We start from the raw sequence: 14,036 nt of genomic DNA on the forward strand, positions 1-14,036 counted from the left end.
TCTCGAGAAGTAGAACGAATACTTTTCACAGGTAAATCGGTAATATCGAATTCGCCAGAAGCTGGCTTAAAGCATTCAGAGAGAACCTCCTCTAGCAACTCCTCTTTCAAATGAGTAAGTGGTTCTTTGATAGCATTTTGAAAATGAGCTCAAATAGCTATTCTAACAACCGAATGTCCATCATAAAGCTCTATTCATTTTAATATACTATTCTACACATGAGCATATATATCAGACTTAGAAATTGGTGTACCATCATCCAACGTTAAGGGAATAGATTGTTTATTTAGTGGTTTTGCGATTACATCATTTTCTCCGATTTTCAAATAGAATATGATATTTGCTTTCGCGTAACCTCCTATGACAGGATAAACATCCTGTACTAAAAGATCCATCACACTTAGGCTGAGGAGGTCTGTCTCGTGGACCGATACAGGTTCTGTAAACTCCAAAAACGGAATTAGTAAACTAGGGTGGGGGAATATCAATTTCTTACTAGATAAGGACTGAATACGGTGAAATAATGTTTTTCAGTTGATAGAGTACGACAGTCTGTCGTGTACGGAACATTATGCCTTCCCCAATCGCCAGGGCTTTTCATCATCATGATTTAATGGTGTATACAAGATCTCCCTTGGAGTTGATTCCTGAACTTGACCCACTTTTTCAAATGATTATCAAATCTCGTGTCCTTTACCTCATCATCATCATCATCGGGAGGTCCGCAGACTTCCATAGTATATAGTACATATCTTTGTTTGAACTGCTCGATTATTTTCTTCCAACCTGCTACATTCCCGGCCTCGGATTGAGGAGTGCCTCCAATTTTTAAGAACTCATCTAGAATATTGAGTGATATGATCTTATCATCAAAATGTTCCATTGAGTAATATCTTTGACTGTGGCCAGTATTGAAAACAGGTTTGATAATATTTGTATAAATAAAGCGGTTAATGATTTGAAGTGGGGTCCCCTTACCCTTAATTACATTTAGATAATAGACAGGCAGAGCTTCACAATTCTTTGTATTAGTTATGAAGTTGTCGTGCACTGTATACAGAGGAAAAGGATATTCGTGCGCGTTGAACGCTATAGACATAGCTATTTGAGCATCTTTTTGATGAATGAAGTTCACGAATGTGGAGGCCCGACTTTTTCTCTTATCCCGTATATTAGAGGGAACCGTAAGGGTGACATTATGAGGCTTTCTCAAGTTTTTGTCGAAAACTCTAACAGAGTTTTTTTCCATCTTTTTATAATCCTGAGAGGTGCTATAATATTCTGCGCTGTACAAGACAGGTCGCTCTAGGGAAGAGCAGATCCGACCTACCAGGCTGATCAGCTGGATCAATGTTTCCATATTACTATATCTTAGTTTCTAAAATTGGTAGCATAGAGCCGCCAGTTTTGAACATTCCTTTGGCAAGACGTCCTGACTAAGATTCTCTATAAGATCCTTAATTGTGCTATTCATTGTTTTACCATATAATATAGGCATATAAATACCCTTCACTATTTTCCTAGTTATGACCCGATCCCAAATCAAGCCAAGCGCGGCTTTCAGGCTCTACTAAATGAGAATTCCCGACTCTTAGTCATCGCTCTGTGAAGGAGTGGGCGAATAAACATCCGGCAAAGGCACAGCTAGCGCACGGAAGGTGACACCAATCACACTCCTGGCTAGGCGCACTCTCGTCGATCCACCACAAAGGTGAACGACGTATTCGACCGAGTTTTGAATCAAAGAAAGGAAAGGGGGTCCACCAGCAGATTATCTATGTGCAACTAGAGATGCGGTCCGGTTCGAGCATATCCTCTTTCATATCCATATCTCGCAGATCCAGATTCTTCGATTACATACCTATCAGCAGTAAGAGATCCTGTTCCCACTCGAGAGCTTGTTATAGGTCAAGCAGTAACATCGTACCTCTCCCACATGAGGTCTAGAAAAGAGCTTGACATACGAGACATGTCGGAGAAGGCATCTGTTACTAAAGAAAATATCATTTGCCAACATTCCCTTGGGTATTCCCCCTTAAGAAAGAGGCCTTAACAACGAAATGAAAGGGTTTTGAGCAGCTCATTCGCTTACAGAGAACTCAGCTAAAGAAGAAAAGGTAGAAAGAAATCTACAAGTTACATCGAACTCTCCTCCATATGCTTTTCTTAATCTTTCCCGTAGGAGAGTCACAGATGAGGAAATTGCATAGGTGACCGGGGAACAGTTGAAATGCCTTATTTTATTTCCTAGAAATGGAGTTCTGAGTTTCGCTTACGCTTGCAACTAAACTAGATTCAAAAGCAAATCCTTCCTCCTCTCCCTATCGGTCGAGAGCCTCATATCTCTTACCTGGGATTATACCTTCCTCTAAGAAGCAGGGGTTTCCTTAATCAATCATATTCTATTACGGAGAGCAAAGAGAGAAAGTCACTCTTCTTATCGTTCGCCCACTTCACTTCTCTTGAAAGACAAGACAGGGAAGAGGTTACTATGTAGCTAACGGGAGAGGTATGAAGATAGATTGCTAACTTATAGGCTCAGGAACTCCAACTACAAAACAAACTCTGAACTACACTATTTCAGTTCCTTTCCTTTCTCTTCTCTTCCCGAGAGTCTTACTTCACTGTCGACTTAGTAATCAATTCCATTCCATATTCCCCTATTTTCCTGTGACTCGGAATTACAAAGTATACTTTAGCTTTAGAAAATAGGCTTGAGCAGAGCCCTTCCAGTTCGAGTCTGGGGAGTTGCTGAAATGAAAATGATAATTCAAATGCATTCCTCAGGCCTTAAGCTTGAACTCCGAAAGCGAAGCGAAAAGCCTTCTTCTTCTCGTTCCTGCCCTGCAATCAAACTCCATAGCGTTAGCGCAACGGCTTTTTAGCGTTTGCGCCCCTATCTTTCGCCTTTAGCTTGACAGTAGGAATGTGATCTTTGCCTTTAAGCTTTGAGCAAGACACCTTGGCAGTCTAATCTATAGAACCGGATAGGCCAATTAGTGAGTGTGGTTCAATAGCATTTTCTCTTGTTTCATCAGTTGCCATTGGTCCTGTCGTATAAAAGGCATGGCCTTGTGTAAAGGAAGAAAACGGCGCTATCGAATCCGCATTAGCGCAAATCCGATCTTTTCGGGGTTGAAGGAGTAAGCGCAGCTATTCAATCCGCATCTGGCTTGACTGCTGGAAAAGCTTGACCCTCTTCTTTTCTTGTTCACTCCACCATCTGTGGAAAGCTTTTCACAAGGATCATTTTTGCAAGATTAGGTCTCCTTTTCCTGCTCAAACGTTCGAGTTAGCCGCTTTCCGACACCTGGTCGAGTTTGTGAACTCTAGAGGTGAACAATGGAATCAGGGCACTCTTTGGCCTGAAAGGACAAGGTTTGCCTTTGATTGATCCCAAGAAGAAGCTTTTCTCCGGCATTGACCTTGATTATTTTGAAGGTCATGTCGGTCCGTAGGGTGGGGAAGGCAACTGGTAATACGCTAATATAGTACATAAAGCCTGAAAGACCCTATACTTGTACAGGGCTAGAGACTAGAGGCTCCCCAGGTAATCAATCTATGTTAAACCTCCCAGGTAAGGGAGAAGAACTAAGACTGGCATTGGCTGAAATGGAGCTTGCCCCAGGTACGAAATGCCTGCAAGGGAAGGACATCGGTCTGTCCCCGACTCCTCTGAGACTTAGACGGATAGACTCGTTAGACACGCTATTAATGGTATAAAAGGTGGGCCCCCAGACTGTTAGCTCGCCTGCGCCCAGTACTCTTTCACTTTATGGCTAGCCTTAGAAGGAGCTTTTGAGCTAAAATCCTTATTTGACTAAGCTTGATCACTGGCTTGAAAACATTAGCTTGATTGAACTGCTTTTGACGTACTTGCAGGATATAGTGAAACTGCCTCTCCTCCTGCTTCTATCGCTTCTATCAAAGCTGCTCTATTTGAATCCCCTTTCAAGTAAGTGGTCAGCCTTCGTTAGTGCTTATGACTGACCTGGCACGGGCTGGCAGAGAGCTAACAATGGTTGTAAGATAAATGCCAAGAGATGGAATGGAAAGGCTGACCACTATAGAATGGAACTCCCGAGGCTGGCGTGCTTTAAGACTCAAACTCTATGGCTAGCAGAAAAGAGGTAAGGAGACTGCCCTCTTAAGATAAGAGTTCGCTGGCTTCTTTTCTTTCTTCTTCCTGCGGGAGATAAAAGAGCTTTTCCAATTTGAACACTTGAAATAGTGCTTCCTCCGCCCCTTACTGATGGATTGACTTTGCCCACTGAAAGGGATTCAAAGTCAAAGGCTGGAAAACTGGAATTGGATGATATGCCAAAATAGCACAGGAGGAAATATTCTAGTGAAAGCGAAGCACTAACCTATGCGTCTACATCTCAAAGAAAGACTCGGCTGTAAGACTGCTTGAAAAAAAAAGTCCAATTCAACAGGCGTGTAACTGGTTGAGCAAAGGACTGCAACTCAATCGATGGCTGGAAACTAGGAATGATCATATGAGAGTCTTACCCTTACTGGCACTACTCCTCCCAAAAGGGGACTAGGCGGGCTATAAGGTACATAACTAGAAGATAGAGGCAGGAAACTCAACTGAACTTCCTTAATCCCGGCTTCGCTAAAAGCACCTCACGGTCCTATGCCTCGAAGCTTCCTTTCTTAACTGGACGAATAGGAGAGTCAGAAGGGCTTGGCTGATGGACTAGTTAGAGTTTTTGGACGAAAGAGTGAAAATCAATCGAATCAAAGACTTGTTGCCTAGGAGTTTCAAGCTTAGCTCGTCTTTCCTGCTATGATTCCAAACAGAGTAACTATTTAAGCTCTTTCATTCCGTTAAATAGTTTCTGCCGTTGCAGGTCCTTTCTTTATTCATGCTAAATCTGAACCTATTTTCAAGTCTTCTTAGTCTGCATCCATTACTTCATCCCTTTAGTACGAAGGGATAGCTATTCAAAGCAAAGATAAAGTGGTGAGCGGGATTTTATGCTTTCTTAGCCTAGTCTGTTAACGGAGGAGAAAGGTCAATCTCGCCCTTCGGGCAACACCAAGGCAAGATCGATTCAAGTCAAGTACAAGCCAAAGCCCAATTGCAGCTACGCCTTTTCATAAAGCCCTTCTTTCACCCACCAGTATGAATGGACACTGATTTCTTCTTGCGAGCCCTCTTAGTCTTAGCCCACATTTTCGACATGCCACAAACATTCCGCACAGCCCTCTGGGTTCATAACTAACCTTAACATAACAGAGAAAACGGCACCTAGATTCACCCTGTCAAGCAAACTGGAGGGTTCGCCTCCCCTTGGAACGGCCCTTTCGAAACAGCATTCTAGCAACTTCGTTTTCATCCAGCGTTCTCACCAACCAGTGAGCCGTCACAGAGTCTCCCGCTAACTCATGCCAAACCCTTATGAAGGTATCCGACTTTTTCCAATTCAGCCTTTGTGACTTCATCAGTCTACCAATAGCAGCATGCCAGTACTTTGCCCTAACTACGAAGCTTGAGTCCTGTCTTCGCCCGTGAACGCAACAGGACGCGGTCGTCTAACTCGACTTCTGCAGCGAGTCTCATTGCAGCTCTCTCCTGCAGTAGTGATGACGGTTCGCCACACCAGACATCACATCCCCTTGAAGTGAAGTGGAACTTCAATTGCCACAAGAGAGCATCATGGCATTTCTTCCGTATGAGGAGTGGTAACAGCACTCTAGCCCGGTCTACCACGCTAAGTGTCCCAATGACACATCGACCTCTACCGTATCGCATTCTTGCACATGCATAGGTAATAGTGAGATCCTGGGCACCATCCTTTTCAGCCCTTTCCTTTGTCTCACAATGCCCTCTTGGCAACGTAAGCCATCAGTCGTCTGCACAATGCACGACGGACCATAGCCAACTTCCCAATCTGCGTCTTTCAAGCAGCCATCGAAGCCCAAAGCCTATGGGTCATTCAAGACCATGCCGACTGACTATGTGCCGAGAGCTCCTCCCCCGAACCCCTTCTGTCCTCCTTCGTCTTGTGCGCCAGCTACGTCCTCTACTGAATTAGGATATTTCCTTTCTACGTCCCAAAGAATGGCTTTTTTGGCATGCGTCAAGACCAAGCTACGGATGAGCGACTAGCGCGAAAGCGCATCCCTTTTCTTCTTGCTTTAGCTTATATTTTTGCATGCTAATAAACTGACCTAGAAGCTTCTTTTAACACGCCCTTTGACTAAGGAAAAAAAACGGGCATACTAACGAACTATCTCCATATAGGCCTACCACTTGTCTTTGCTTGCTTACTTCTAAAGCAAACCAGACTGAAGAGAGTAGAGAAAGACTTTTTTATTACGTTATCCAGAATGCGATGCCCCAAGGCAAGAAAGTAGCAATCGGCTTTCAATCCTATGATTTGACTCGAATAGCTAATGTAAGATCTTCCATATGGTTCTGTAAATAAATCAACTCTGTCTTGGTAAACCCAATACCTTGTCTTTTCAGCTTTGAATCCAACAACAACCTTATAACATCATCGTGATACTGACCAACATTAGAACCCGAAGTGAAAGACTTAGCAATCCCCGACAGCTGACTGTATAAATTGTTCCAGAACTGCTCAATAGTACGAGACTTACTGGAATCAGCTCCAGTCTTACAGCTGGTGAAATGGATCAAAAGCCTGTCTTTGTCTTTCTCGGGTTTTAACCGTTCACCACGACATCTACATACATTAACCCATTAACGGAAGCCTTCTTCTCGTGTCGTGAAAGTCCTTTGCTCAAGCCAAAAAAAAGGGATCAAGGAAGTACGAGCTAGTAAGATGGTTAGACCCCCCCGGGAAGAACCCAGAGAAAGTACCTCTACAACAATATCTATTGTCCATACAAAGACTTGAGGTGACTAGCCTTAGCTAACAGCAGAGGTATTCTCTTTGCACTTGCTCCAGACTATCTTGCTTGGATCACCGCTACCTCACTCCCTATCCGATTCTTCTCCTCAGGATATTCTATCTATCGGCTTATTCTCCGACAATAGATATTCGGAGTATCCCCCTATGAGTGGATATTAGTTACAAAGGAACTAGTCTTAGGACACTTGAAGAGGCAGAATAACAAGCAGAAGCAGGCAAAAGGCTAAAAGCCAGGCTTTAGGAAAGATTCACTACGTATCACTATGAATATTCAGTATGTATTTGAAGTTCCACTAATCATTTGCGGGAAATGGGTGCTACTCAGATGCTTCGCTGACATAATATTCATTTGTCTAAAACGAACCGCTACTCGAATCCTAAACGGCGGGAAGGGATCGAAGAAGAAGTTCCATTTCCTTTTCATCTCATTAGATCCTATTCCCAACATCGAGTTGTAGTTGCTATCCTTGTATCCGTCTTCTTCCCAGTTGGAGTACTTTCATTCTGGAATACTAGTTCCTTGGGCTTGGGGATCTAGTCCCACTTCCAGCCTGTCCTCTTCTCTTTCCAGGAGATTGAGTTGGAGTTTCATTCGCCAGTTAGAGTCCTTCTGAAAAGAAGGCAGTTGGAAAGCTGGGGATCCATACAGTTGAATAGACACGAAAGCGACAGGATCAATCTTTCATAAAAAGGTCTTTTGATAGGGCAAGTTAGATCTTTTCCTGCTTATGAGTAAGGGACGGTCTCTTTTCCACCTGTGAATGTGGTGAAGGTCCTAGGATACATCTTTTTCTTTTCAACAAGCCTTGAAAGCAGTCTTCTCTTTCACTCTGATTTAGCAGATAAGCTTCAGAGTCTTGTGAACAAGGAAACTGACAATATCAACTTACTTACGATATAATAAACTCATACACTAGCTCCAGGCTTTAAAGAAGAGAAAAAAGACCTGGCTTCAAGGGCTTTAGCTTTGAGGAAAGAAAGATCCCAAGCTTATGCTGAATTGAGAGGATGTGCCTTGGTCTTCTGTGAGTTCCAGAGATTTAGATCAAGGTAGTTCAGTTCTACGAGGCTAATTCCATTCAGTCTTGCTGTGAAATAAGCTCTAGCCAACCTCTGCGGAATATAGTAAGTGTACCGCGAGTAAAGTAAGGCGGTCAAGCGCACTCAGAAAGATGACTTTTTGAAACGTTGAAGATTGAGGCACAATTGTCAAAAAAAAGCAAATGAACTATATTCTTCGATCCATGCTTTTTGTAACTTCCATGGGTTTTGCGCATTTTGTCGGATCAGAAGGAGAAGCTATAATGACCACTGGTAGAAATATCTAACTTTTTTGGATCTCTTTTTTCCCGTTCGAATCTTTTTTCTCTCTGGGTAAATAGGCAAGCGACAGGGTAAAAGACATCTTAGGAAACCATTCATTTCCAGCCTGCCTTTCCTTTCAAGGGATTTCTTCTGACCCTGGATTCAAGCAGGGTCAAAGGATGGGGCAGGGGAGTTTGAAACACAAAGCAATCAGGTATGGTGGCTGTGCACCACCTTGAAGGGCTGAGGCAATGAAATGAGTGAATCCCTACGGCTTCTTAATATCCGAGTACGGGAAGAAAGCAGTCAAAACAGCTCATAGACAAAAAGTTTCGCCAAAGCCAACCCAACTACCACCCATTCGATTACCGGGAGTCAGAACATTCGGTCAGGGCCAGCTGGCACAAACAGAAAGAGACAAAGCCCTCACTCTACTCTGGCAGCCCTTTTCCCAGCGTAGACAGAGGGAGTTGAATCGGGAGAATAGCCGAGTGTACAGGGTACGGTACGGGTCGAAGAGCGAGCTTCAAGTTCAGAGAATCAGTACTGGCATTCCTCCTCTGTTCTCTACTAAGATTGTAATAGATTCGTGCTTTCTCTTCCCCGAGGGAACGGAACTAGCACTCTCATTCCGAGCCACCTATCCAGTATGTGAGTGAGCCCGCCCTACGGATCCCCTTTGTTCCATTGGAGAGGGGTCCGCCCGCTTAGTTTCATAAGTATAAATGATTTGGGGCACAGAATCTGCCGTAGATGTTCCATTTTCTAATTTTCATTCTCATATTTCTCATCACATGAATGAGACATAACTGCTTATCATAAGAATAGTGAACTAGAAATCATATTTTGATTGGTTTGAGGATTCCGACCTTGAACTAGAAGAGGTTCTGTTTTCTTTGGACAGGCAACCCCGGAAAGAGAGATCGGGATGATGGAGACTTGAAGAAGTAGAAATAAAATAAGAAGGGTCGTTCGTAGATCAGCACAAAGCTATTGATCCAAGATGAGTAACCGAGTTCTTCTTCCTATGGTTGACACGAGAATCCCTCTCAAAGGGGATGAATCAGATTCGATCTCCGGGCTTATAACCAACCTATGAACAATGGTCTGTCTCGTCTAGTCGGTCTCCTTCTTGGCATCAAGAGTCGTCAGTAAAGGCCCTGGCATTACCATCGGGAAATCTAGGAGGACAGCTCGCCGAGCCTATGGTGGACGTCGGTTGGGTTGTCGACGATTACGACCATTCAAAGGCATTTTTCCATTAGCTGGAGTAGGAAGGGTGAAGATAGGAAAATAGAAGGGCTGACGTCGATAAGTTATTATATATAATTAAGATATAGAAGGCATTAGGAATCTGGGTGATCACGCGCTTCACGTGGTATTGAGACTGACCAAAATGACCGCTTATTTCAAACAGCCCGGACCATCGCTTTTATCGTCAACAGAGACAGCCGCTCGATAAAGGAGGAAGTCGGCTTTGGGAAAAAATCATTCCTTTGCCGGGCGCTAGTCAAACCTTTGTAGTAAAAAAGGGCAAGTAGCGAGGAGGAGCAGTTAAGGGCTTTGTGGTCGTTAACGGGAACAAATGAAGAGGAGCACCGCACCCCCCGCACTCGATTGGCTAATCAAAGTCAAAGCGGCTAGCTTATTTTGTTTTGAATGGGTCACCAATAGAACCGTCGGTTCTTGAGAATCGAACATCGGGACCACCTTTCAAGTTACCCGGTCTGGTTCCAAACCTGCCGTTCATTCAACACTGCTACAACCGGAGCACGCATTTGTCGACCGGCAGAAGTGCTTTTTAAGTTTGTTATGGGTTCCAACCAAAGGCCCCCATGGACTTGGTAGCAGACGGTTCGGACGATGGTTGTGTCCTGAACCCAGTCAGCGGTACATCTCCTATCTCCTAGAGAAGCGGCTGAACAGCTGCGAGCCATTAGTTTCCTGGAGAACGGCGGTACCATGGGCAGGTTGCTGATACTCAGGAGAAAACGCAGAGGCAACAGAAGCAAAGGCACGACCGAGACGGAACCGCCGATCATAAGTTCCAGGTGGGAGATCTACTGTGGTTAAAGTTGCCTAAGGAAGGGGGGTACCAACCGCAAGCTTAAACCATTGCGGGACCATTCACTCTGCAAGAGAAGGAAGGGGAGAATGCGTTCAAACTAGAACTGCCCGCCACCCACCCCGTCTTCAATGTTGATCAGCTGAGATTGAAAGAGCCCTCCATCTTGGATGAGGCGGCTGAACCTGAGGTTGAGTTGGAGATCGACGACCTCATTCCTGATCGACAGCCGGTGTTAACCGAAGACCGGCCAAAAGAGAGCCCGAAGAAGAGGGAAAAAGCTCTCTCTACAGAGTAGGGTGGGAAATGTTCTCGCCACAGAAGCCAAGTGGTTCACGGCTGAACAGGTACGGAAGGAGAGAGAATTGCTTTTGTTGAAGAAGCTTAAAAAGAAGCTCTTGCTCATGAATCCCTTTCCGGTGCAGATGAAGAAATATGCTGTTTAGCTTGGGACTAGGGCTTGTGATCCTTCTCTTAACGGTAGAACAAAAATAACAAAGGAGCTCTCCTATCCTAAGCAAGCAGCGGAGTCGTAGACCATTGCTTTAATGAAAGACGGGATGGGTTCCTTCTGATCCTAAGCTGTGAACTCATGGTCAAATTCCGAGGTGGGCTTTCCCTTCTCTATGGTAGCATGGTCTTCTCCTAGGGTTTCTCTTGGTGAAGGAAGGGCTACTGGAAGCCTAGAAGGAAAAGAAGTCTGGGCTGGGGAACGAAGTGACTTCCGGATCCGCATTAACTTATTAATTAAGGAGTTTTCCCGACTCTCGGCTCCTCTTGCCTTTGTTCCCGTGCCCTGGTGGAGTCCCTAGAACCTTAAACTTAAGGAGCATTCGACTGAGATTAGATTAGTGGGTAGCACTTGTTGAATTGAATAAGATGTTCTTGCTCAGAATGAGGGAAGGTGGGATCCTATCTTTAGGAAAAGAAAGGCCTAACGAAAGCTAGCACTCTTTTCAAGCCTATAGCCTATATATGAATTCTTCTCCATCCATATGGGAGTTCCCCGCCAGCCTGTGGGAGTGCCACTATCAATAGGAAACAGACTTCTTTCTTATTCTATCAAACAAGCAATTAAATACCTGAGGATATATCATATTTTACATTATTAATCTAGCATTGGACTCTTACCTGGACTAAGAACACTTCTAGTTCTAACAATACGTTCCATAACGAGCTAAACGTGCTACCAAATGAAATGGTCGAAGGTCTTTTCAGTTCTCCTTCCAATTGCTGCAGTACTAAGGCCAGTTCTTACAGTTGGAGTCCTATCCTAATAGAATCCCTTACCAGCCGAGCTTCCCACTATAATAAGCGAGTTGGAGAAAAAAGGTAAACCTATCCAATAGCAGTCCTATGGTAAGCAAGCTCAGGTTCAGTATACATAGGATATGCTTTTTCCTATCTCTGCTCTGGTTCAGAACCCTATAACTAACTAGGATTCCCTGGTAGAGCCATAGATAAAGATTCTTTTGATGTCTTCTCCGCTTGAGAGGGAAAGACGGCTGCTCTGTGAACAACCCTAGTTGCTGGTCCTGTTCCTGCTGCTAACTGCCACCTCTGCTCCAATACATAAAGCAGCTGAAGCTATTGATTGTAGCAGCTCCGTCCCATTCATCACTGCTTTATGTGAAAAAGAAAAGAGCTGCTCCTCTCCGATCTAAGCCCTCTCTCTAGTCAGAAATAGCGTAAGTAAGTGAATCAGGATAGATCGACAGGCCAGCAAAGGCCTTCTACCGCAGCGGGCCCACAGGCCTATGCCAATCTCTTAGGGCAGGTTCTCTTTCATCCGTCTTTCCTAGGTGCGCATCTCCATCTACTAAAAGTAAGGGTGGTTACCATAGATAGATTGGGTCATTCGTAACCGATGCTTTAGCATCAACTACAGCTCTTTCATAAACTACAGCAATATCCGATGTAGCACATTCTCCCTCTTTCGCATATCCGATGCTTTGCAAGCAACCTTGGTGTCAGCATCGTCACTTGTCCTAGAACAACCCTGCCTATTCAAAAGAAGTACCTCACCTCACTTACGAAGAAGTAGTGGGAGCTGGGCTCTCGATTCAGTTGGATAGCCAGTCTACCTAGGTAAGAGTGACGTCGACCGGGTATCCGAGAGGGGCACAATGCAGGCTGGAGATCATCTGGTAAGGAGAATCCCCAGGCTTTAGATAGTTTAGAGGGACTAGGCAATGAGCCCGGATAATCGAATGGAACTCTTCTTTCAGAACCTTTCTAAGGTCATATATGAATAAAGGTTCTATATAAACGATCTGACAGGACTCAATGGAGTTGCTTTTAAAGCGAGCGAGTAGTCTTTGCCAAAGTTAGGGGCTTAGATATCAATTTAACAATGAGAGAAGTGTCAGAGTTCGAGAAGGTAATGGAGTGAAGTACGTAGCCCTTAGGAAAGTGCACGAGAAAAGGAAAAAGAGTTGTGAGTTTGACTTTCTCTTTTACCACAATAAGCCGTGTAGTTACCGGATCGGGACAAAGAGTCGGAGATAAACAGAGTCAGGTCGATGAACAGAGCCGATATCGACACCGAAATAGATCACTGTCTTTGACGCTTCTAGGCAATATGCCATCGATTACCTCAAAACTACTTTGAAATTCAGCATGACATAGGTACCTACTTCCAATCTTCCTTGAGAGCTGGGATAAGTACGGAATTTCACTCCGGTGGAATCGCTTCTATCCTTAGCCCGGTACCGAGGGAGGGCTTTCCGAGACCAATGCTATCAAGAAGTCACTAGACTGACTATTATTGCATCGAGAAAGAGTGAAAAGATCTCCCCTCAATAACTTATGTTATTCTTCTTCTTTTTTGCCGCTAGCCCTCCCTCTCTTTCAACGCTTGGCCACTCGATTGCTATTGTCGCCTTGGAGCCCGCCCTTGGCTGGTTTCACCCCTTCTCTAGTAGCCTTGCCTGCAACCTTGATAAATTCTTGTGTTACTTATGAATGAAAGGAAATTCCTTGCTTTAGAAAAGAGAAGAGCGCCAACGGCAACAGCTAATTCATCTAAATCAATGGCACGTGGGACAGGTGAGGGAAGGGCGGGATGAAGCAAGCAGCCAATCCCTTGCTGGGCTGGTTAAAAATTGCAGCATCAGTATTCATCTTATAAACACCATGGGGTGGGGCCTGCCAACCTATAGGTGTTTGCACTATTTTTAGCTTCTCCTTCTTATACTCTTCGAAGAAGCTGATTGCTTTGTTCACCACATCCACAGGATAGTTCTGTATGTCCTGGAACAGCAGCAAATTTATATCACTCCATAAAGCCCATGCAACTACTAGCATAAGTTCCAGCTGCTCTTCATCAAGACACTTCCCCATCTCCTTCACCCAATCTGAGAAGTTGAGAGCCTGCATCTGTTGAGTATGAAGGGCTAATGGGCAGAGTAGCCAAATGCCAGATGCCCAGGGGCAGCCCTTTAAAACATGAATGGTAGATTCAGGCTCCATTCCACATCTGTCACAAAGCAGGTCAACCTCCACCTTTCTTTTCCCATTTAACTCGTCTTGCATAAAAAAAAACCACCTAAATCCACATCTAAAAGGGAGCCCGCGAGAAAAATGCCTCCTCTATGAGATCTCGGTGCTACTGCCCAGCCCCACCTTCATTTTTTTCGAATTACGACTACTCGACTTTTTTTTCCTAAGCTAAGGGGAGGAGCTCTTCTTGCGTAGTATACCTTTTACCATCAATTTCAGGCTCGTATTAATAACCAGTATAACCCCGGACCTTTTGAGCAAGCGCTATGGAGATAGCG

General features: G+C 44.4%; 1 protein-coding gene across 1 annotated transcript; it reads right to left on the bottom strand.

Moving 5' to 3' along the window:
* Positions 1-13,281: 13,281 nt before the first annotated feature.
* LOC146875404 (uncharacterized) lies at positions 13,282-13,728 on the bottom strand. The gene has a single exon (XM_085669606.1). It carries the CDS (start codon positions 13,726-13,728, stop codon positions 13,282-13,284), a length of 447 nt encoding a protein of 148 aa, XP_085525732.1.
* Positions 13,729-14,036: the final 308 nt, after the last annotated feature.

This window comes from Vigna unguiculata, unplaced genomic scaffold, assembly GCF_037176805.1.
Source record: "Vigna unguiculata cultivar grain cowpea cultivar isolate G323 ecotype 2 unplaced genomic scaffold, ASM3717680v1 ptg000129l, whole genome shotgun sequence".
Classification (NCBI taxonomy): domain Eukaryota; kingdom Viridiplantae; phylum Streptophyta; class Magnoliopsida; order Fabales; family Fabaceae; genus Vigna; species Vigna unguiculata.

Coding starts and splice junctions, on each gene's coding strand:
- LOC146875404 (XM_085669606.1), bottom strand. CDS start 13,728: ATGGAGCCTGAATCTACCATTCATGTTTTAAAGGGCTGCCCCTGGGCA.